The sequence below is a fragment of the Dipodomys spectabilis genome, unplaced genomic scaffold (assembly GCF_019054845.1).
Source record: "Dipodomys spectabilis isolate Male_0828 unplaced genomic scaffold, ASM1905484v1 ptg000120l, whole genome shotgun sequence".
NCBI classification, from domain to species: Eukaryota; Metazoa; Chordata; class Mammalia; order Rodentia; family Heteromyidae; genus Dipodomys; species Dipodomys spectabilis.
This window is the reverse complement of record NW_024870797.1, coordinates 3,438,887-3,463,976: the sequence shown is the minus strand read 5'-3', so window position 1 is coordinate 3,463,976 and position 25,090 is coordinate 3,438,887. Positions and strand designations below refer to the sequence as shown.

Sequence of the window (25,090 nt, the reverse complement as noted above, 5' to 3'; positions counted from 1 at the left end):
ACATCAGCTGGCAAATATGCACTATGGGACCCATCTGCTCTAAAAGCTTCATGCCCTCCAGTATATGCAGAGGCTTCAAGAGACCCACGTGAGCCAAGTGGCACAGTCACATCTGCAGGCTTGTGCATATCAGCTGGTATACTTTCAACAGGAGGCCCATGCTCATCAGCATGCATAAGCACACATGCAGACTGTGCATCAGGAGGTGCAGGTGAACCAACAGGCCCACAAGAACTGGTTGGTGCAGGGACAGGAGCAGATGCATTTGCATCTGGAATTGCACACCTCGCGGGCCTGCCCACCGGCCACCAACAATTCCAGGCTCATCTGCAAATGCTCATCATTCAATTTGCCCATAAGTAATAACACAATTGTGCACACCAGAAGGCCCACTCACACAAAATGGCATGGACACTGTTGGCTAGGAAGTGCAGGATAGGCAAAACCCATGGGGTGCCTGGGTGAGCAGGAACCTCTGTCCGGTTGTGCAGCTCTGGTCATGCCCACACTGTCCCAACACTGCAAAACAAACACAGAAGGACAAAGCAGGATCTTGAGTACACTCTGATGTAGCACAAAAAATCCCTGCAGCACATGCCAACACATACACACACACACACACACACACACACACACACACACACACAAAGGGAAGGAAATATGTGTCCATTTCCACAAGCATCATATGGACATGCACCAGAAAGACAATGGACACTGTGATGGCAAGCCCATTTGCAGGCTCACTTGCCATACCAAGAGGCCTTTCTGTACCACCAGGTGCACTCACCTCCACAGCATGACCACACATGCCTTCATGCCTTATCTAACCAGCAGACTCATGGTGCACAACTGATTGGGCTTTGTTGGATAGGAAGCTCACTTACTGTTAGCATCCAACCAACAAATACCAACAAAGAGTAAGGGCTTAACTCATTTTTAATAGCATGTAAATCTAGCTCAGTGGTTTCCATCAGACAGTGTGTTAGAGTATATTAGATTTTGCCAGAAAAACCACATAGACATCCAGGTAAAAAGAATAAAGAAAAGGTTTATTACCAGGAAATAGCAAGACCCTTTCTCACCAGAGAAGAGTGAGAAGAAGTGCTGATTATTGTCTAAAGTGACCTATATAACCTAGGAGGCTTGGGAAAACCTACAAGGGGCTAGAAGGTGGAGAACACAGTAGAGACTTGTGGACCAGGGGCTTCATCATGGCAGACTAGGATTTATGGCTGCTGTCTAAGTAGTAGATAAGAGGTTCTGCAGCTGCCCAGACCTGAAGATCACTCTAAAGGGCTCTTGCTACCTTATTTGGCAGCTACCCCAGAGGAGTGCCACCTCAAGATATCAAGGGTTGGAGGCTGATTATTTACTGCCTTTACTAAATTGGCCTAGTGTTGCCTAGGAAGGTAGCATGCCAAACTGTGAAGTGGGAAGGAGCATGCTAAACTATGGGAAGTGGGCTTATTGGGCTAAAATGGTGATTTTGTACTTTGGGGATATGCAATGCTTTGAAGACACTGTTGATGGTTGACACTGGGGTTGATGGATAAGGGACACGAATGCTAATATACCCTCCACAGAACCAGCACACACCCCAATACCTTAGGGCAGGTGGATGTTATATGTCAAGAAGGAAAAACAGTGGAAACCATTAAATAGAAGTTTCTCTTCTTCTCCCTCCTTTTCTTTCTTTTTTTTTTTTTAAATTTTATTTTATTTTATTTGAGAACATACTGTACAGAGGGGTTACAATTACATGGGCAGGATAATGCATACATTTCTTACCAAGCATTGCAGCCTCCTCCTTTGTTTACCCTTCACCTCCCTTCCCAGCCTCCCCCCTCCCTCCCACCCAATCATATTCCCCCACCCCCCACCGACATTGTAAAGCTGGTTTTGACATGACATTTTGTACTTCTCATTGTTGCAACAGGTCCACCTGAATCCTTAAACGACTTGTTTGTCCCCATCTCCTCCACATGTTATACTGACATCAAATATAGTGAAAGCGGGGGTTTCACTGTGGGAGAGGGACATACAAAGCAACACAGAAATAATCTTATAAATGCGTTAGAAACACATGCATGAAAGAAACAAAAACATTAAAATACATATTTGAGGTTTCGTTTTCCTAACATCACATTATCTGACTTTTTCCGCTTGACTCATACCTATACTAGATATTGCAAATAAGGGAAACCATGGGACCTGTGTTTCTTTGGGCCTGGCTTACTTCACTTAATATAATTTTTTCCAAGCCTTTCCATTTCCTAACAAATGGGGAAATGTCATTCTTTCTGATGGAGGCATAGAATTCCATTGTGTATATATACCACATCTTCTTGATCCATTCATCTACTGAGGGGCATCTGGGTTGGTTCCATGTCTTAGCTATGGTAAATAATGCTGCAATAAACATAGTTGTGCTGGTAGCTTTAGTGTGGCCTTGTTTGTGATCATTTGGGTAAATGCCCAAAAGTGGGATTGCTGGGTCATTGGGGAGCTCTATGTGGAGTCTTTTGAGGAACCTCCATACTGCTTTGCAAAGTGGTTGAACAAGTTTACATTCCCACCAACAATGAAGTAAGGTTCCTTTCTGTCCACATCCCCTCCAGCATCTGTTGTTGTTGGAGTTCTTGATTTTTGCTGTTCTAACTGGAGTGAGGTGATATCTCAATGTTGTTTTGATTTGCATTTCTTTTATGGCTAGGGATGTTGAACATTTCTTCATGTGTCTATTGGCCATCCTTCTTTCTTCTTCAGAGAAGCTTCTCTTTAAGTCTTTCGCCCACTTACTTATTGGGCAGTTGTTTCTTTGAGGATTTGTTGTTGGGTGGTTTAATTTTTTGAGTTCCAAGTATATTTTAGATATGAGACCCTTGTCCGTTGTATGGCTAGTAAAGATCTTCTCCCAGTCCGTGGGCTTTCTATTGATCTTGCTAGCTATGTCATTTGCCCTGCAGAAGCTCTGCAACCTTATACAATCCCATTTGTCCAGCCTTTCTTTGATTTGTTGTGTTTCCGGGTCTCTATTCAGAAAATTTCGGCCTGAGCCAAGGAGACCCAGGGTTTCTCCTATTCCATCCTGTAATGTTTTCAGAGTGTCTGCTTTGAGTTCAAGGTCTTTGATCCATTTGGAGTTGATTCTGGTGCAGGGTGATATATAAGGATCTAGCTTTAGTTTTCTACATGTAGTTAACCAGTTTTGCCAGCACCATTTACTGAAGAGGCTGTCTGTCTTCCATTCTATTGTTTTAGCTCCCTTATCAAAGATTAGATGGCTATAGGTCTGTAGGTTCATTTCTGGGTTTTCAATTCTATTCCATTGGTCCTGAGGTCTGTTCTTATGCCAATACCAAGCTGTTTTGATTACTATGGCTTTATAGTAGAGTTTGAAATTTGGTATTGATATTCCTCCAGCCGTGTTCTTTCCGTTGAGGAGCGTTTTTGCTATTCGGGTTCTTTTATTGTTCCATATGAATTTTTGGATTGCCTCTTCTATTTCCTTGAAGAATGAGGGTGGAATTTTGATAGGTATTGCGTTGAATTTGTAGATAGCCTTGGGAAGTATTGCCATTTTCACGATGTTAATCTTTACAATCCAGGAGCATGGGAGGTTTTGCCATTTTTTAAGTTCTGTGTTGATTTCCTTTTTCAAGATTTTAAAGTTTTCATCATAGAGGTCCTTCACTTCTTTAGTTAAGTTAATTCCTAGGTATTTTATTTTTTGTGGGGCTATTACAAATGGAGTTGCTTTCCTAACTTCAGCCACACTTTTCTCATTGTTGGCATACAGAAAAGCCATTGATTTTTAGGGGTTAATTTCATAACCTGCTATTTTGCCAAAGTTTTGAATCAGCTTGAGTAATTTGGGAGTGGAGTCTATGGGATTCTTTAAATACAAGATCATGTCATCTGCAAAGAGGGAGAGTTTTATTTCTTCTTTCTCTATTTGGATCCCCTTTATGTCTGCATCTTGTCTTATTGCTGTAGCTAGGCATTCTAATACTAGATTGAAGAGAAGTGGAGAGAGTGGGCATCCTTGTCTTGTTCCTGAGTTAAGAGGAAATGGCTTTAGTTTTTCACCATTGAGTATAATGCTGGCTGTAGGTTTGTCATATACAGCCTTTATTGTATTGAGGAATGTTCCATGGATTCCTAATTTTTCCAAAACCTTCATCATAAAGGGGTGTTGGATCTTGTCGAATGCTTTTTTCTGCGTCTATTGAGATAACCATGTGGTTCTTATTCTTGCTCCTGTTGATGTGATGAATAATATTAATTGATTTGCGTATATTGAACCAGCTTTGCATCCCTGAAATGAATCCTGTTTGATCGTGGTGTATGATTTTTTGGATGAATTGTTGAAGTCGGTTGGCCAAAATTTTGTTGAGAAGTTTTGCATCAATGTTCATCAAAGAAATGGGTCTATAGTTCTCTTTCTTTGATGAGTCCCTGCCTGGTTTTGGGATGAGGGTTATGATGGCTTCATAGAATGTGTTCGGTAGTGAGCTTTCTCTTTCAATTTCATTGAAGAGTTGGAGAAGAATTGGTGTGAGCTCTGTTTTGAAGGCCTTGTAAAATTCTGCTGTAAAACCATCTGGTCCTGGACTTTTCTTAGCTGGGAGGTCTCTTATTGCTGTTTCTATTTCAATGCTTGATATGGGCCTGTTAAGATAGTTTGCCTCATCTTGGTTTAGTTTTGGCATGTCAATATTTGCTAGGAAGAGGTCCATTTCTGTCAAGTTCTCAAACTTATTGGCATAAAGTTTTGAGAAGTATTCCCTTATAATGTTCTGAATCTTGCTTGTTTCCGTGGTGATGTTTCCATTCTCATCTCTGAGTTTATTAATTTGGGTGTGTTCTCTTCTTTTTCTGATAAGATTTGCTAAGGGTCTGTCAATTTTGTTAAGTTTTTCGAAGAACCAACTCTTTGTTTTGTTGATTCTTTCTATAGATTTTTTGGATTCTAATTCATTTAATTCTGATTTAATTTTGATTATTTCTTTCCGTCTACTGGATTGGGGTTTATCTTGCTGCTCTTTTTCAAGGAGGTTTAGATGTGTCATTAAATTGTTAGTTTCAGATCTCTCCAATTTGTTGATGTAGGAGCTCAGAGCTATAAACTTGCCTCTGAGTACTGCCTTTGCTGTGTCCCAGAGGAGCTGGTATTTTGTGTGTTCATTTTTGTTGAATAGCATGAACATTTGAATTTCCTTTCTAATCTCTTCGATGACCCACTCATGATTCAGCAGTGTGTTGTTCAGCCTCCAATTGATACCGGACTTTCTTTGGTGGCTTTTGGTGTTGAGTTCTAACTTTATTCCTTGTGGTCAGAGAGAATGCAAGGTATAACTTCAATGTTTCTGAATTTAGACAAGTTTGCTTTGTGGCCTAAAATGTGGTCTATTTTAGAAAATGTTCCATGTGCTGCTGAGAAAAACGTGTATTCTGATGCTGCTGGGTGAAATGTTCGGTAAATGTCTGTTAAGTCTAGTTGATCTATGCAGCTGTTTAGATCTGCGGTTTCTCTGTTGAGTTTTTGCCGAGTTGATCTATCTAGTGGGGAGAGTGGTATGTTAAAATCCCCAACAATTAATGTCTTTGGATCTATATGGGATTTGAGGGAAAGTAGTGTTTCTTTGATAAATTTGGGTGCTCCATTGTTTGGCGAGTAGATATTTAGAATTGTAATATCCTCCTGAAGGAGAGATCCTTTAATTAGTATGTAGCGACCTTCTTTATCTCTTTTCACGAATTTTAATTTGAAGTCTATTTTATCTGATATTAGGATTGCAACTCCCGCCTGTTTATGTGGTCCGTTTGCTTGGTAGATTTTGTTCCAGCCTTTAACATTGAAAATGTGTTTGTTTTTACGGGCAAGATGTGACTCCTGTAGGCAGCAGATAGAAGGGTCTTGTTTTTTAATCCAACTAGACAGTCTATGTCGCTTAATTGGAGAGTTCAGTCCGTTAACATTAAGAGATAGGACTGAGAGGTATTTGGGAGTTCCTGCCATGTTATCTACCTTCTTGGGGGCTGCGAAAACTGGGTTCTTCCTATGGTTCTTGGATTCTCAGTTTGGGTGCAGTTTCTTGGCCTTTATTGCGGTCTTGTTGGTTTTCTATGTGTAGGACATCTTTAAGAATCTTTTGTAGGGCTGGTTTGGTGGAGATGTATTGTTTCAATTTTTCTTTGCTATGGAAGGTTATTTGGCCTTCAGTTATGAAGGAGAGTTTAGCTGGGTACAGTATTCTTGGTTGATAGTTGTTTGTTTTTAGGGCATGGCATACATCATTCCAGGCTCTTCTTGCTTTGATTGTCTCTGCTGAGAAATCTGAGGTGATTCTAATTGGTTTCCCTTTATAAGTGATTACCCTTTTCTCTCTGACAGCTTTAAGGATCTTTTCCTTGTTCTGAGTTGATCCTGTGTGGATTATAATGTGACGGTGGGATGTCCTATTCTGGTCTGGTCTATTTGGGGTTCTAAAGGCTTCTTGTATCTGGACAGGCCTATCTTTTTGCATGTTTGGGAAGTTCTCTGCTAGGATCCTGTTAAACAGATTTCCTAGACCATTAACTTCTGTTTCTAGGTGCTCCTCTACACCCATTATCCTTAGATTAGGCCTTCTGATGGTGTCTTCCAGGTGTTGGATAGATCTATCATATTTCTTGGACTTGTCTTGGATGGTTGTATGTTCTTTCTCTATAATATCTAGGCTGTCTTCAATCCCTGAGATTCGATCTTCTGCATGGTCTAACCTGCTGTCAAGACTCTCTACTTTGTTTTTTATCTCTTTTCCTTCTAGTTGGTCAGCTTTGATGGCTTCAAGTTCTTTGTTGAAGCTCTGTTTTAGGTCTTGTATGAATTTCTTTACTTCCTTAATTTGGTGTTCAGTGTTTGTCCTCAAATCACTTAGTTGATTGGTTATGGTTTGTTTGGGCTCCCATTCCTTCTGTTGGGTTCCATTCAGCATTCCCTTTGTGGTCTCCCTGACTTCCTTCAGCTCTTTGTTAATGGATTCCATGAATGCCTTTAGTGATCTTTGTGTGTTCTCTACCTGGTCTCTCAATTCCTGTATTACTCTTTGATTAGCTTCCTCCCGTTCGTGGGATTCCTGCAGATCTCTTTGAGTGTTCTCAGCCTGCTCATGCCATTCCTCTCTTTCTCTTTGAGTATTCTCAAGTTGTTCACGCAAATCCTGTATCAGTTTTTGAGTAGCTTCCTCACGCTTATGATATTCCTGTATAAAATTCTGGGATGCCTCCTCTCTCTCCCTATCACGCTCATACAGAGTCCTTTGTACGTTGTCAAACTTTTCATTTATCATGTTTGCCAGCAGTGTTTGTAGAGCTGTTTGGGAACTCTCCTCTGGATTATTCATTATCTGTTCTAACCCCTGATTATCAGGATTGGGAATTGAGATACCCGAATTTGCCATTTTTCTTGTGTTTTTCCGGCTTACTCTGCCCATTTGAGATGAAGATAGCACCAGTTTTGTGCTAGAACACTATCTTAAGGCAACCATCAACCAAAGTTTGCATTTGTACAGTCAATAGTCTACAGATACAATCTAGTTCAACAGATACATCTATTCGACATCAAACAACTATATGTTAAAGGACTTCGAACCGCAGAGAAGAATTTGGAAAACCAGAAATTATTAGGGTTAGGGAGAGATGTGGGTAAAAAATAGGAATAGATTGGTGTGGGGAGGCACAGGGAGAGTTAACTATGTCCTAATCACAATGCAGGAAATAGGTTGGGTAGGATGTAAGTAGAGAGAGAGAGAAAAAGAAGAAAGGGAAAGGGGAATGGAAAGAGACCAGAAAATAAAATAGAAACGTAAAAATTAATGTTATTTTAGAGATTAAAAGACCATCTATTTATAGAGGAATATGAATATGTTGAGAGAAAGGGAGGGACATAGAGGAGATGAGAAAAACTTTAAAAAAATGCTTAAAATATTATATAGGTATAAAGAGGTAGTACTGCTATTAATGAATTTAAGTCTCAGAGGTTTTGAATTGAGTAATAAGTTTGTGGATTAAGTGTGTACACAATGGGGGATAGGGTCTACTGGTTAACTACGGGTTTATCTGAGGATGTGCAGGACAAGAGTTAAGTCACATAAAGATGAACAAAGAGGAAAAGATGGAAAGGATAGGAAAGTGAGAAGAAAAGATCAGAAGTTCAGTAGAGCTAGAAAAAAAAACAAAAAGATAATTAAGAATGAAAGAAAAAGAGAAAGAAGACAAGAAAAGAAAAGAAAACACACATTCACGTATTCCTAAAATAAAAATTATAAGAGGAGAAAAAAAAAAAAGTTAATGGAAAACAATTATTTTTTCAGAAGAGGCAAAAATTAAAGATTAATAAAAGTTTTAGAAAAGCAAAAAAAAATTTTATATATATATAAGGTAACAAAAAATGAAAAAAAAACAAAACAAGGAAAAGAAAAAAAAAGAAAAGAAGAAGAAGAAAAAAAAAAGTTCTTTGATTTTTTTTTTTTTTTTTGGGAGGGGTGGGAAGAGTCCTGTATCTCCCTTTTGTCTGTAACCAGAGTCTGGTTGGAGTCTCTGGTCAGCTTGAGGTCCTGTGGCTTGATTGGTTTCTTAAGTCAGTTTGTTGGAACAAGCAGAAAAATGCTCTGCTTTACCCAAGTTTTTGAGATCCCCCTCCCAGGTTAGTTTACTGGGAGGGTGATCTGCTTTGAGAATCACAAAAGAGGGGGATGCAGTGATGAGGCTAGGTTCTGGGTAGAGTTGAGGCCTTTCAACGAACAGTAGCTTTTCCCTGGGGCTATTTTGTGAAAAAAAACTCACAGCACCCAGCCTGGAGCCATTCTCAGGGTTTCTGTTTTTCAATTGATTGTGGTGGCTGCTAGAGGGCAGGGCAGCCTCTGGCTCTGGTTACCCGGTGAGGAGAGCCACTCCAATGGCTGGCGCCTGAGCTGGGTGACTTTTCCCTGGATGGAACTGAGTCTGTGAGGTCACTTCGCCGTTAAGTTCTTGTGACCTGCTAAATGACTAGTTTTATTCCAAGGCCTGAGCTGGAGCTAGCCGCTCCTCCGAGCTTTGTCGGTATCCAAGATGGAGATAACCGGTGCTGGGGGGGGAGGGGTGGCCTTCCCTCCTCTTCTCCCCGAGAAGGAGTGAGGAAGTGGGGCTTCTACTCACGCAGAGTCTTGGATCCCGGGTCGTCTCTGGTCTGCAAAATGCAGGATGAAGTTGTCCGCTCCTTGTCGGTTCTTGCTGGTGTTGAGTAGAATCCGCTTGTCCGCTGCGTCTGGCTCCTTCGTCCCGGACTATGTCTCAGGTATGCCTCCGCGGCGGTGGTCGCCGCTGCGACCCTGCCGCCGCAGCGGCAGCTGCTCAGATGTGTCTGCTTGGCTTCCCCTCTCTTGACTAACTCTCTGTCCTGTGATGGCACACTTGGTGTGATTCTCTGGCTTGGGACTGTTCACTGGAACTCTGAAACTGTTTTCTATGCAAGAGCTTGTTCAGATTCCAGCTTCTCCTCCGCCATCTTCCCGGAACTACCTCCCTCCTTTTCTTAATTTTGTTTCTCTTCCTCTTTCTTCTCTTATTTTTACTTCTCCTATTTTTATTTTTTAGCTTTTGCAATGTTCAAGACTGTTTTATCACTGAAGAGTACACTGTCACTGAGCTCTACCACCAGCCCTTTGGCTTTGGACACAAAATGTCACTTTTATCCTAAGCTGGCCTACACTGTCCATCCTATTGCCTTAGCCTCACTGAGGACTCAGAGATGCTTAGACTATACTGGGATGTAGGGTCTTTGTGACAAAGACAAGAAGAAACCCTGTGAAAAAATTAAACCACATGTCTTTATTATCTGGTATAATAAAGACAATTCCATAACAACATAGATTAGAACACTGGAGGAAATTTTTTTCCTGCAAGTCAGGTCTTTCATTAATTTGGGTTTTTCAGATAAGACCAGTCATATCTAACAACAGGGAAGGCATAATAAAAGTGTGTGTGTATGTTCTTTCAAAATTCCAGCATTCCTTGTGTGTCAATAATCCCTGCATCAGGAAGCAGAAGCAGGAGGATATGAGTGCCAGGCCAACCCACTAAGTAGGCTGTAGGTCCCAGACTGGCCCATGGAGTATGAGGTTGTGAGTTTCAGTGTAGGCAGAGCTACATACAAATCTCATTCCAGGCCAGCCTGCATTACATAGCCAAGTCTTTGTTAAAATACAAAACGAGAACATATGCAACTCCATGCTTATTGAAGTACTAGTGGTTCACAATAGCCAGGATATGGAAACAACCCAGATGTCCCACCACAGATGAATGGATCCAAAAACTGTGGTATCTATACATAATGGAATATTATGCAGCCATTAGAAACAACAAAATAATGCCATTTGCTAGGAAATGGATAGAGCTAGAAGAAATCATGTTGAGCAAGGTAAGCCAAGAACAAAGTGACAAATGGCACATGGTCTCCACATGGTAAGTGGATGTTAAAGCCAAAATGTAAGGTGATACGACAAAATTAACAAGACTTAAGAAACAAAGGATGTCTACTCATCTGGTCAAATCACTACTAAATAATAACCCCATGCTGCTGATCACATATATGGTATATATGTGCACACCAGAGGGAAACCAGGAGGATGACACAGAACTAGAGGGAATCAGGGAAAAACATACAACAGTGGGACCCATCAGGTGCACTGGACATTGATCAAGATGAACTAAGCAACTCAATGGCAGCAATGGGAGGGAGGGAGGGAAAAAGTGCGAAAGAGGGAACAGCTGAAGTTATGCAAAATACAAGAATTGTACATATCACCCAATGTGGAAGAAATAACTGTATTGCAAAGCTCATAGAACTCACAAATGTTATATACCATGATAGACAATTTGGCCCATGAAAGTTAGAATGTGTTTGTGACTTTAACTAATCATCACTATCCCACAATACTGTGAAATTTGGGAAATTATGTAACCACTTAATCACAATAAAAAATTGGAAAAAAAAGAAAGCATGACATTGTCCCATTTGCTAGAAAATGGAAATTGAAGTAAGTGAAGTAAGCCAGGCTCAAAGAAACAGTTCCCATGGTTTCCCTTATTTGCAATAACAAGTATATATCTGAGACAAGCAGAAAAGGTCAGATAAGATGACACAAAGCAAAATGAACCCCAAGATAAGGCCTCAAGTGTTTTTTTTCTTGCTATTGTTTCTGAAATATTTATAAGGTACCATATGAATTGTTTGTTGCTTAGTATGTTCCTCACCCCAAGGTATAACCCCTGTTTTCACTGTATTTGATGTTGGTATAATTTGGAGAGCTGAAGGGAAAAAACTAATTGTTTAAATAGGGATACAGGTTAATGCATTGCAATAATGAGCTATACAAGACAGTATGTTGAAAAACGAACTTTACAATTTAGGTGAGGGCTGGGGCGGGGGAGGGGAGATGTAGTTGTGGAGATTGGAGGGAAGGGATGGTAGGGGAAAACAAAGCAGGGGGCAACAATGTTTGATAAGAAATGTACTTGTTACCTTGCTCATGTGATTGTAACCCCTCTGTACAGTATTTGCACAATAAAAAACATTAAAAAGTACAAAACAAGAGTTGGAGGTGTGGCTCCAGTCGTAGCATTCCTGCTGAGAAATCCAGAGCCATGAGTTAAGTTCCAGGATGTGGCTAGGAATCCTAAACCAGAAAACTGAATTCCAATAATCCATGAGAGCTGAAATCCATCATATTACAAATCAAAACTTTTCCTCTTAAGCTATAATTTCAAAATGTTACCATACACCTTAAGGTAAACTGAGATGAGACAGTAATGTTCATGCACATCCATAAAAGATAAAATTCTAAAGTGGACTTACATATAATACATTTTACTTGAATTTGACTTAAATAAATAAGAAAAATTTGACAAAAGGGGTGATGGGATATACCCAGAATGCTGAAATCTGAGGATTATGGATTGATACCAGCCACCCAAAAAGCCCAAGTGAATAGTCACTAAAATGTAATAGCAAAATGCTGTACATAGATGTATGATTCATTTGATAGAGTACCAGTCAAAAGTGAAAAGGCAAAGTATGAACTCAAGGAAGAGTCAAAGTCTCAGTTCCAGAGCAACAACAACAACAACAACAAATTCAATTTGGAGCCAGGTATTTAGAAACTCTCAACAATGAACCTAGATACTCAGGATGCTGATAAGTGCGGATCAAGGTTCAAAGTTATCTACAGCAGAAAAAATCTGTGAGACTTAACTGAGATTAGCTACCAAAAAGCCAGAAATGGTGCTCTATGCCAAGTAGTAAAGTATCAACCTTGAGCACAAAAACTCAGAGACAGTAGCCAGGCCTTGAGTTAAAACCCAGGCCCAGCACAGAAGAAAAGTATTCTCTGATATTCCAGACAATTTATGTGTGACTCAGTCATTAAACATTTTTTAAAGGATCATTATATATTAACATCATAGTGATCTTTAGAATTATTTGTTTTTTTTTCCTTGCTACTTGAGAGGCAGAGATAAGGGAAGAAGTTTCATGGCCAGCCTGGACATGAAAGTTCCTGACAATGGCAAAGTAAAGTGGTGGGTACCTATTCTTCCAGCCCCAAGCAAAGGACAATGGCTGGGTATATTGGAATTCACTTGTCTTCTCTAGCAACAGGGAAAGCATACTCAGGAAATGCATAGATTGGCTGGTCCTAAATTGAGAACCTACCTTGAAAATCACCAAGGTGAAGAGGTGCTTGAGCTTGACTTAAGCAGTAAAGCATTTGTGGCCTTGAGTAGAGCTCTGAGTACCAATGTTTTTCTTCCTTTTTGTTTTCATTTTCTTTATAAAATGAGGATTGCAGGAGTGTTTTTGATAGGAGGAAGAAAGAGAGTGAGACAGAGAGAGATAGAGAGAGACAGGTAGAGTCAGAGAGAGAGAGAGAGAGACAGAGAGGTTTCCTAGCCTCTGCTAAGCAGAGATTTATACTGAGCCTATAATTGCTAGGATAATGAGTGCCTACAATACACAAAGATTTTTCCTAAATATCATTGATGCTGAGTTGAGACCCTTCATCCAGCTTTTAATTACATTATGTTAAATGACTATGATGCAGTCATCTAAGAAATCAACATTGTGTCCAAATTATTGAGTACATCACAATGTTTATTATAATTGCTCCAATTTTTACCAGAGTCTGTCACTGTTTCCTTCTCACTCTTGGCCATCCGTCTTTCCTCTTCTTCATTTTTCTTTCCTTTTATTCTGTTTCTATGTGTATGTATGTGCGTGCCCCTACATCTGTCTTGGGGCTAGAGCTCAGGGCCTGGAGGTGTCCCTGAGCTTCTTTTAATCGACGAAGCTAGTAATCTATTGGCATTTGGGGGATAGCTTACCAGAGACAGTCTCAGGTACAGTCACTCCTTGCCAGGCTGGCTTCAATCACCAATTGTCGGGACAAGGTTTTGAGTGGTTAGGATTACAGTTGAGACCCGCCAACACCTGTCAGCCTTTCAGCATCCCTTCAAATAGGAATGAAGAGGAACTGGGTTCTGTTTGTGCTATGATAGTGAGCCAGAATGGAGCGGGAGTAATCAAGTTCCGTTCTGGTGAAAATGAACCAGTCCTGCACTCGAACACTAGCCGTCCTGGAAGACCGGCTTCCTGGAAGTGCCAGTCTTGCCCCAGCTCCCTAGGAAGGCGGGCTTCCGGAAGGCAAGGGTCCCGCCCCGCCTCCAGACCATTAGGAAGGCGAGCTTCCTGGAGGCACCAATCCCACTCCTAGAACCCAGCTCTCCGGAAAGGCGGGCTTCTTGGAGGTGCTGGTTCCTCCCCCTATCCCCAGTCCTCCGGGAAGGTGGGCTTTCTGGAGGCGCCTCAGGTCTTCAAGTCCCAGAACTCCGGAAAGGCCGGCTACCTGGAGGCTCCAGTCCCAACCCCAGCCCCCAGCCTCTGGGAAGGTTGGCTCCTTGGAGACCTTGGTTCTTTAGGGTCTCTGGACAAACCAGCGAGTGGTGAGGACCAGCAGTACTGCATGGCAAGTAGAGGAGAATGAGTGGCTGACAGGATGCCCCAGGAAGAGGTAATCGCTTTAGGAGCCAACCCAATGGGAGAGGGGTCAGCATGAGAGGAAGATAGCAGGGAGGGGAAGAAGGGGGCGACACGAGGTGGCAGTGGAGGGCAGGCCTAGTGGGGATGTAAGGGCAGGTGGCAAGCAATAAGGGGAGGCCATTGGCAATGAGTGGGGGATGGCAGACCATGCTAGAAGAGTAGTGGATATGTGGCACAATGGGGAAAGTAGCATAAGGAGAGTGAAGGAGTTTTAAGGGGAGGAGAAGTTTGGAAGGCATAGAGGTGGAAGCCAACGACACTGGCACATGGGGAACAATAGGAGAGGGAAAAAGGAAAGAGAGGGGACTAGAGGAATATGCCCAAGAGTAGGGAGAGATGGCCCTCCAGAATGGGAAGGAAAGGACAGGCACGGGGAAGTACAACCGGGTGAACCAACACCACTTGGACCTCTGCATCCAAGAACTCTGCACTGCCCACTGCTGGTAGTAGTTGGGGCAGGCTTAAGGATCCCCTGTGAAAGCTTCTGGCCATGTTGAGGCCTGGGTGGAGGCAGCACTGACTCAGGGGAAGGAGGCAATGTTGCTTCTGTTGCTGCTGCTGGATAGCATGGAGTTTTGGAGATGTTTACTGAGGAAGCTTTGGGGCAGGGGCAGCAGCGGGAGAACCCCATGGCTGAGAAAGATGAGCTTGAACTGGGCCACCTCTCAGAGAATTTGGACCACAAAGCAGAAGAGAGAAAGCCAGGATCAGCCAAGCCAACACCTACAGCTTTCCAGCCACCCCTGGAGCAATTGAAGGCCCTTCAGTTAGATCTAGGGCCAGTGAATAGCCAGGCCACCAGGGCCTATGACCGACTAAAGCAGAATCTGTGCAAGAGGCGAAAGCTTCTCCTGGATTCCAGAACCAACAGCATCCAGGGCATCCCTGGCTTCTGGGCCCAAAGTGTATCCTTATTTTTTTCTTGCAGGCAGTATAGAGGAGAGGGCCCTTTGTTTGCACTGCCCATGGTGTAGAATATCACACTCCTACAGCCCCTGGAGAAAATAAATATGGATATCCTGAGCTGGTGTTGGCATAGGCAGAGGTTATACAGAGAATGAGTAGTAAAACAAATGAAAACGATGAGTAATTCAAGAAACTTGTCACAAAGGCTGGTACCTGGAGTAGAATTTTGTTTAATATCATGCTATTTGAAAGCGGTTTGAGTTACCACTATCATCAGACAATCCTGGGCTAGAAGATATTTAGACAAATAAAAATTCTAAAATCTGGCCCCCATGAAACAGATCACCATAATTTAGAATTCAGTGCAGACTGTCTATAATATGCACACACCAGGCTTAACTTAATCTTAAGGATATTCCTAGGCCTACAAATATGATGGGAGAGTGAAGTACCTAGTACATTTCTAGATGACACATCTCTTCCTGTTTACATGGTCAGTAGTTATGCCTAACACTTCCACAGCATCTGAAGGCTCCTTGACCCACAGTTTTTGAACCATCCCCAGCTGTCAGTGATGATTAGTGACCAAGATGAAGACATGCTTACTTACATGACCAATTTGGAGGTGAGTTCCCAAGGCATTTTATCCTCAAGGGCTATACAGTGTCAGGAAGATGGCTCAATGTAAAAGAGGAACTTGCAGGTTACATGGAACATAATTTTTGCTTACTGCTTTTGTTCTGTTAGGTACAGGAACTGTGGCATCCCAGGAACTGCCTCAAGATTAAATTCTTCTTTAGGAACAACCCATACTTCCAGAATAGAGTGGTTGTTAAAGAATATCTTGTGGATATCACTGGTAGGAAGTGGCTCTCAGAATATTTTGTGGACTAGGTAAATTAATCGTGGATAACATGACTTAATTCTTTTCATGTGTTCCTCTCCTTATAGGATTTAGGGCATTCCATTCCACTCCCATTCAGTGGAAGCAGGATTACAAAAGGGAAGCTGACAGTTGCAGGCAGCACAACACCAGCCCAAACTTCTTCAACTGGTTTACTGATCATAACTTTGCAGGCTCAAGCAGGATCACTGAGGTGCATCCCAAAGGCCAATAGAAGCCATCAGAGACCGTGGTTAGTTCATTGGTTTGCTGGGGTATTGGGTCTGAATCTTAAGCTGACCTCCCAGTTTCCTTGTCAGATCATCAGAAAAGACTTGTGGCTCTATCCTTTGTTCTACTACAAGAGAGTGAAGGCACCTAAAGAGGATGAAGAAAGGAAGAAACAGTAGGTGGTTATCTGGGATCTGCAGCACATCTTGTCAAGTACCTACATGTTAACATCACACATATAATTCAGGCTTGTTGCTAAATAGGGATGGCCAGTTTTTCTGGGGGAAACAGAAAATTTGTAGAACAACAGTTAAATACAGGTTAAGGCAGAGCCATTCTACTGAAGTAAGATTATTATCCAGATTTATTCAGACAGAAGCTAAACTGAATATTTAATACCCTTTCCCTACACATGGTTCCATGAGACTCCATTACCCATCTTCCTTCGAACTTCCTGTGTTTTGGCTTTCCCAGATTTCTTTCCACTAGTCATGAATAATTTTGTTTATGGTAAATGATTCCTTGTGAATTTTCTTAGATAGTCCTCAGCATTGGGGTAGGGATTGGGAGATAGAGAATTGTTCTTATGCCATGAAGATAGAAAGTTAAGATCATAAGTCCAGGAGGGATTGAACATATACTAGCCAGCATACTGAAAATTCAAACCAACATTAAATTGTGCAGTGGTAATGGATACTTATTTTGGTGTGTTTTACTGTGCTTCTGAATTTTGACTGCAAGGTGCTGGACCATCAAATTTTACCTAAATTCATTGGTAAACATGTTCTTCAAAAGCATTACTTTAGATTCGGAAGATGGAAGTTCAGCACGGAATATTCATGGAAAACACATGAGGTGGTGAGAAATGATGCAGACATGTCGACAGACAGGTGGAGAAGTGGGAATTGATCATTAAGGGCAAATCATCACTATCATTCATGTCTGACTGTGCAAATATATATAGTTTCTGATTGAGAAAATAAAGAATATAGTGCTGTGTGCGTTTGTAATTATGCTTCCTTAAAGTTGGTCATCATCTTTGACTGTACCATTCAAGTGGGGAGGTAGACATACCTTCTGATGAAGTTGAGTGCTGGAACACATATTTTTCCTTTCAGGACAGAATTGAGGAGAGTGGAGAAAGAAAAGAATCCAGTTAATTTGGAGACTTGTCATTGAAGAGAAATTGAGGAGGGTCCTAGATTACACTTTTTTTAATTGTGAAAATACCATACAGAGGGGTTACAATTACATGGGCAAGGTAATGAGTACATTTCTTATCAAGCATTGTTGCCTCCTCCTTTGTTTCCCCTTCTCATCATCCCCCCGCCCCAAAGCTGTAAATTCTTTTTTTGTCATAACGTCTTGTACATCTCATTTTTGCAATGGGTACACCTGTATCCCTATTTAAACAATTTGTTTTTTCTCTTTCCCTCCACAAAGTATACCAACATCAAATACAGTGAAAACAGGTGTTTTACCACGGGGGAGGGACATACTAAAACAACAAAGCAATCATCTTATAAATATGTTAGAAACAATTGCAAAAAGAAAAAACATTTAAGTCCTTATCTTTGGGTTCATTTCATCTAACATCAACTTATCTGAACATTTATGCTTGTCTCAGACTTACACTAGCAATTGAAAATAAGGAAACCATGGGACCTATGTTTCTTTGGGCCTGGCTTACTTCACTTAATTTTTTCCCTCTTCCTTATGTGAAGTTATTCCAGTTGACTATGTATAGTAAGCCTACCAACCTGTATTCTAGGAGGAAAGGTACAATTTTCATATCCTGACATCAATATGTGTTACTCCCATACCTAGACAGATTGGTCCAGACTTTAACCTCCATCACCACTGTTTTTTCTGTAATACTGGAAATGCACATGCAGGATTTTAAGTCCTAAAACATTTCAGGGGTTCCTAGAGGACTGGTCCCTGCCTTCTGCAAGGGCACAGAAACCTGAAGAATGATCCAAACCTTCAGTAAAGATGTGGATAATCATTTGGGGAATTAGTAAGAACTTCTTACAATGACTTTGAGTCCTATGTGGGGTCAGAAAGACCTAGGTCAGACAAAGAGTGGGTAAGAAAATTGCCAGTATGGGTGAAATCCATGGCATGGCAGTAAAAAGGAAGTTTGTAAAGGTTTGGATTTTTCTGTGTGCCAGTACAAGTCTTCTGACAACTTGGCCAATCAGTCTTCATGCCAACCTGTTACATTATTTTCAAAACTCTTTCTCTCAGATGTCCTGATATTTTCTGTTTCTCTGATCAGCAGTTAGGTCATTGACCACCTCTGACTTCTTCTAAAGGTTCTGTTTTGGTCCCCTTTCCTAGTTTAATAGTGCAGGGGATTATTCCAGAGGCCCTCGGTGATGATCTCAGGTGGGGAGAATCAATGCCCTAACTGGAAGGAATGACTAGCAAGTCCTTCGGTGGTGATTCTCAGAGAGATCCAGCCTCAGAAATTCTATCAACATGAGTTGTGCCAAGACAACCACTGAAGATTGGAATGATGTTCTAAATTGATGGATTCATTCTCATTACCCCAGAAGAAACAGTAGCATAATGGCAAGAACAAAATACTATTTTGAGGGACATAGATGATAGTAGTGGATCACATGCCCTAACAAAAAAATCACCCCAAAAATACTTCGCATCCGGGTATGCATCTTGTTTGTGGTACAGACTTGACTCTCCTTAGTGTCCATGCTGCTCTGAAAGTTTGGCCTGTTGCAAAAGGAAAATACCAATACGTTCTGGAGTTAAGGGTGGTTGAGCTACACTCCATATTCCAGGCCAGAGAGGAGGAACTGGAGAAATTATTCTAGGCATGCTGAGAAAACCTCCATGCTTGGATGCAGCATTAACTTCTAGATGTGACCCTGAAAAAATTCTCTCAATTCTTTAGGTAGAGTCAGATAATTAGCCAATGATGATAAGAAAAGGGATTTCCCTTATCACAGAAGGAGGATCTGCAAACAGTCTTCAGAGCAAGGAGAGTGTGTTAGGAATATGAGATGATCGGAACTGCACCCTTCCCTCTATCCTGCTCGTGGCTCTGGGCCTTTTTCAGATATAGGGACATCTCTAATTAGGTGGATTGCCTTCCAAAAAGGATTAAATCCATATGGTTCCTGATACCTACTAGGCCTTCCTGTGATGGCTTGTTTGTAGGACTTGAGACATGCTCTGCTCCTGTCTCGTGGCTCAGCATGTGCATAACCAAAAGGTAAATCGACATAGGCTAGGATCACATTGTGCAACAGAGAACAAATCCTGGTCAGCAATTTTTAGATACTGAGTTTTTCATAGCCTGCATACGTGGGAACTCTTTTCTTACACTTGATGCTAGCAGTGTGCAATGTGAATTAGATGACCACCTTGCTTTGTTGACTAATGTAAATTGTTCTAGTATCTTAGCTAGCCATACTACCCTCCAAGAACACATGAAGGTGCTGCTGTAGCACATTCTTTCCTGATTGACCTTGCATACTGAAGCTACTTTCATTCACATACTGCATAAAATAAGGAACAGCAAAACCCACACATAGATTTAGTCCCTGTTTTGGTGATAATGGTCTCATCTCATCATCTGATCTTTAGAGATACTTGATTGTCCTGCTCTTTGCATCTTGAAGTATACAATGGCTATATCAGGGCATAGTCAACAGTAATTACCTCCGTTATGACCCTCTGTGTGCAATGTGGCCCTCCTTTTCTATCTTTGTCAGTAAATATACTTAGGCTTTTACAGGCTAGGCATTCATTCAGCTGAACTTCCATCAAGAATTTTCAGGCACTATACCTTGATTGTGCCTGCTTGGTCTCCTGAGGTGGCACATTGGCATGGTTTTCTTTCTGCTGATCTTTCTGTTGCTGCTTGTCCTCTTCTGTGGGTTCCAGCAGCTCCATTATATTCATCTCCAGCCATACATCTGTCTACATTTCTCTTCCTATACCTGTGGATGCTGAATAAATTTCCACAATATCAGCATCACCAGGACAAGGTGCTAAAGGCATATGATGTTTGCTTCAGCCTTAAAATTCCCAGGCCTAAGGGATCCCTGTCCTCCTGCATTGGCTTTCTTGCTTGGCTAATGATAGGATTAATGTGATTAAAAAGCATTCATAATATAGAATTATGTTACTCAAACAGGGATATTTTCCTGTGTACCTTCACTCCTTACTCTCTTCATGCAGAATGACTTCAACACATTATCACAGCTGTTTGAATTCATACATTCTTTTGTTTGCAGTTTTATCCTTAGTGTCCCTTTGAAATGTTAGAACATCAACATGATCTGCACCACAATAATATGTGTAACCAAGCACATTCATGTACATATCAGATTTAATTCTGTATTCCAAATATTTTCTGATTAAATATCCCAATGTAGTATTAGCCATTTGACTATTCAGGTCACTTTCCCTGTTTTGTGGTTTCATTTTTCTTACTTAAAGATTTCTCCTATACTGGAAAAAATGTGTATGGCTCTTTATGGCCAAGTTTTCATGATTTTGTATGTTGTTTTATGTCCTGGTAACATGCTTCCATGCCCAAAGCACACTGTGTATATTTGGAACTTGCCTAGCATGTGTTGGTGTGAAGATTTCTTGGGAATTTGTGTGCATATGTGGCTTCAGTCATATTTTTTTCTAGGAACAAACAGAATACAATGTATAATGACTACAGACCAGCAGAACACACTCTCAAAGAAATGTGTAGATATCTCTGGTGTTACCAAGGATCTTGTATGGCTATTCATGTTGTGTATATGAATGAGTATGTCTATTACCTAGTGACTCTTTGCATCTTCAATAGAAAAATGTTAGCCATACACTCAACTAATGTTGTATATTCTCAAATGATAGGGCCTGTCACAGCCTTCTAAACTCTTCTATTGTTTGTTTTGTGTGTAAATGCCAATCCCTTTGTCATTGATGTCTAGTATGGATTGCTGCATACAGTATTTAGAGTGCTTGGTGGTTACAGACTCATCTGAGTCCAGTGTATTTTAAGTGGTTTTCTGTCCTACACTGAGTAGCTACCAGTCCTCTTGATCCGGTTTTATAATACTCAAGGTCACACTCATGCACATTATCCCTCAAAAGATGTAGAAAATTTATCTGATGAAATTCAGTATGATTCTATGCTTTGTAAAAATAAATAAATTTTTGGTGGAAATTACATGATGTTAAAATGGGCCCGTTTTTATGAAAACACCAACTGACCTAATAAGGAAAACAAGAAATTTTTCACTCTCTAATCTGGAACATGTTGATCATTCCAACTTTCAAACCTTTATTCAGTATTGTCACAGAGATCATATCCAGAACCACTAGAGAAGACATAAAAATTTCATCATATTATAGAAACAAGATGTCAAGTTTCTCAATGTGTGCAGATTATTTGATCTTATATCTGGAACAACTGGAATAGTTCCACTGCACAATTTCAGAATAGCAAACAGAAATACAATAAATATGCAAGCTACCATTCCACTCAAAAAACTTAGTAATTGTCTCAAAAAGCAACCAGGAGAGTTCATATCAGAATGAAAATTTCTTGGAACCAATCATTATCGTGGTGATCACTACATAGCCATATTGTTGATGTATAGAGCAGATCTTGGTTCATTGTTATGAAAAAGAACATCAAAATGTGATTATATGTTCTTGTGGTCTGCTAGCACAAGATCAGAGGAAGGGAGACAGAGGGAGGTGAGAGAATGAGGACAAATGTGTGTGTGTGTGTGTGTGTGTGTGTGTGTGTGTGTGTGTGTGTGTGTGTATGCATAGGTTTTTTATATTTGACTAGTCAAGATTATTGCATCCCCACAAAGGAATATATCTAAATACACACTTCTTTCAGTTAGGCCCTAACTTTTTGTTTCTATCAACTTCCTGTTAGTACATTTAGTAATATGTCTATGAAAATCTTAATTCATATGTGAAGTCACAGCTCTCATGCTTCATCATTAAGGTAAATGAGGAGAAATGAATGGGTAGGCACACACATAGGTTAAGTATTAGGCAGGCACCACTAATAGTCAATGCGGAGGAAGCAACAAATAGCAAGACCAATTGAGAAAAGAGACACACAAACTGACTTAGAGAGCACACAGAAGCTGAAAGCCCAAGAAAATAAACAACATGGAAAACAAACATCACAAAACAAGCAAAGTAACACAGGCCAAGGGACCATGTGCCATTCAATAGTCTAGTTACCAGGTAAGTATTTAGCTATGAGGAAAATTAGTGAGTGTGAGGACAAGTGTAGGAGATGATATGGGTAAGAGAGGAGATTCACTAGTTATGTGGAGAAGGTGAAGAGGAGCAGCAATGAGAAGGTAAAAATACAATTCAAAGGAGAGGATAAAATGGTAGGTTCTAAAGTTCAGATATGATCATCTTGGCGTGGGAGGACAGGGATCTCCATGTTAACTGGAGAAAGTGCAATGTGGAAATAAAAGGTAAGATGTCTTTTTTTTCTGATTCACAGATAGAAGAAGCCAGAGTTAAATAAATACAATGCTCAATTCAGTTGAATCAATTCAGAGTCATCACCACACAGACCTATCTACAGCACTTGTGAAGTCCTAGGTGTTCTTACATTACTTTACCCTGTATGTGCATATATGGGCAATTCTGCAGGTGCAATGTTTGACTTTGCTTTTCTCAGAGTCCCCCTATATGAGGTCAGAGCCTCAGAGTTTAAGTTGCTGGCTACAGTCTGATGTCTATATTGATTGTCTCAGCAGGGAATCACAAGACTGCTTTGATGCTAAGGCACCAGTATCTGCCTACTGGGAAACAAATGATTCCCTATGCAAACGTTTCCAATGGCTTGCTATGCAGGAGTGCTTACAGTGGGTACAGGAGTCCCCAGATTTGTGCCAGCTTTCTGAGGTCCATCAGTAATTCTGGTAGGACCCAGATTCCCTGCCTTCCAGTCTCCTCTCTTGGGCACAGCAGGTAGATAACCCAGATTCCTGCAGAATCATGGATTTTTCAGTATGAAATTGGGGCTGAAGCTGCAAGAGGCAATTTAGCTGTTGTTAAACCCCATATCTGTGGCAAAAAGATGTCTTTGTTTCTCCAATCCTACTGTGTTTCTCCATCCTATCTTCTGGTAGACTGCCAGCAGGCTTTTTTAGTCTGCTGTGTGTGGCTCTATGTCCCCCTCTTCAGATGATTGAGTACACCAGAACTCCCCATGGTGACATAGCAAAGACCCTGGGATCTTAGGGTCTTATGGACAGGGTCCTATGGGTCAGATTCTAGTGACTGCTTTAGCTTTTGTCTGATGGCCCTTCATTTTCCAGCCTCTTACCAACCTATAAACCTGAGTGCTTTGGCAAAGTGTGGTCATGGAGTCCTCTGGAGACTGCCTCTGGTTCTCGGGCTTCCAAAACCCTGTCAGAAGGCAATTTTCTGCATCTGCCCAGGGAACTGGGGATACCCAGAGTTTGCAGAATGCCTTGGTTCCCATCTCAGTCTTAGTCTTGGCTCTCACAGCAGATTAGCCCCACTTTTCACTTTAAAGATAGGGAGACTTTTTGTATACATGTTTTCCACCGCTGCTAAGTTTAGGGATCCCTAGGTAGAATCCAGGTCTTGATCCAACTACACAGAAGGGAGAGCTGCCCAATGATACAGCATCACATTCAGATGTCCTTGCTAAATAACTTCTTGCTCATCCTTTAATCCTAATCTGTGTTTTCTTTGATCAGCTTCAGCTCCAGATAGGTTTTTCTGCCTTTCCTTCTTCTGGACCTGAGTCTGGTGCTGTGATTTGGGCCTGAAGGATCTTTTCCTTCCTGGAATAAATGAAACATTGACTAGACAATTCACCATCTTGTTCTTCCTTATCTGTTTCACATGGATGTAATTGTTATCCTGTAACACAAGTTAACTAAAAAAGTAAAGATTAAAGCTGGGCATCAGTGGCTCACACCTGTAATCCTAGCTATTCAGGAGGCTGAGATCTGAGAATTTCTGTTCACAGCCAGCCCAGGCAGGAAAATCCATGAAATTCTTTTCTCCAATAAACAACTCATAAAAATCAAGGTGACACAGTGGCTCAAGTGGTAGAGTACTACCCTGGAGCTGATGGAAAGTGTTCAGGCCCAGAGTTCAAACCCCATGATCGACAAAAAAAGAGATTATTTTAAAAACTTGGGAAAATGCATACCAAATTCAACCATCTTAATTTGACAATTTTATTTATCATTAATATGCAGGTGGCAAACAAAAATAATCAGACAAGAAAATATAAATGACATAACATTGGGAGTGGAATATGGGTCATTCTTTGCAATAGCAATTGTCTTCTTCATTATAAAGCACATGGGGAATTATTATATACCTCAAGAGTTTGTAATAAAGTACTCATAGAAGCAAGCACATGGTTAAGAATCAAAGAAAGCCATTGGAGGCTAACAGATGGTAAACTAAGACAAAGTGAGCTAAGCTATATTTGGAATGAGTTGTAGATGGCTGGGTGCTGGAGCTGGGTCTGTGGCTGGGCTACTGCAGACCAGGTCTAGAAGCCTTAGTCTTGGGGAGGTGGTTGCTTTGGAATCTTTTCCAACCAGCTTAACAGTAAGTCCCCAGTATTTACAGGTATGCCCATTATTTTGAAAAATTCTCCTTCACTCAGCTCCATCTCATTATTTCCACAAACTAGAAAAGCTATGTTCCTACCTGAAACTGGCTTCTAACACAGTTAGCAGTTTGCCAGTCTAGCCATGTTTTCTAGCATTCTACAAAGCTGGGTATTTTAAATGGATTAGAAGAGAGAAGTTGGCTGAAGGATAGTAGTGGTGATGAAAAGCTAATCACAAGTGTGACTTTTTACATTTGACCTAGGAAAAACTTGCATTTCTTATTGAATGTTGTTTAGATCTAGTAGTTCATTACTTTGTGATTTTATAATCTTA

General features: G+C 41.0%; 1 protein-coding gene across 1 annotated transcript; it reads left to right on the top strand.

The window, feature by feature from the left end:
* Positions 1–14,700: 14,700 nt before the first annotated feature.
* Positions 14,701–16,318, top strand: LOC122115531 (testis-specific Y-encoded protein 3-like). The gene is made up of 5 exons (XM_042689019.1): positions 14,701–15,024; positions 15,573–15,650; positions 15,773–15,884; positions 15,977–16,122; positions 16,229–16,318. The coding sequence occupies exons 1-5, from the start codon at positions 14,701–14,703 to the stop codon at positions 16,316–16,318; spliced, it is 750 nt and encodes a 249-aa protein (XP_042544953.1).
* The last annotated feature ends 8,772 nt before the right edge of the window (positions 16,319–25,090 follow it).

What these genes read in the sequence shown, in the direction of transcription:
- LOC122115531 (XM_042689019.1), top strand. Translation starts at nt 14,701, where the DNA reads ATGTTTACTGAGGAAGCTTTGGGGCAGGGGCAGCAGCGGGAGAACCCC. An exon ending in CTGGCTTCTGGGCCCAAAGT is followed by an intron (nt 15,025 to 15,572) that starts GTATCCTTATTT and finishes CTTGACCCACAG; the next exon opens with TTTTTGAACCATCCCCAGCT. An exon ending in GCTCAAGCAGGATCACTGAG is followed by an intron (nt 16,123 to 16,228) that starts GTGCATCCCAAA and finishes TTTCCTTGTCAG; the next exon opens with ATCATCAGAAAAGACTTGTG.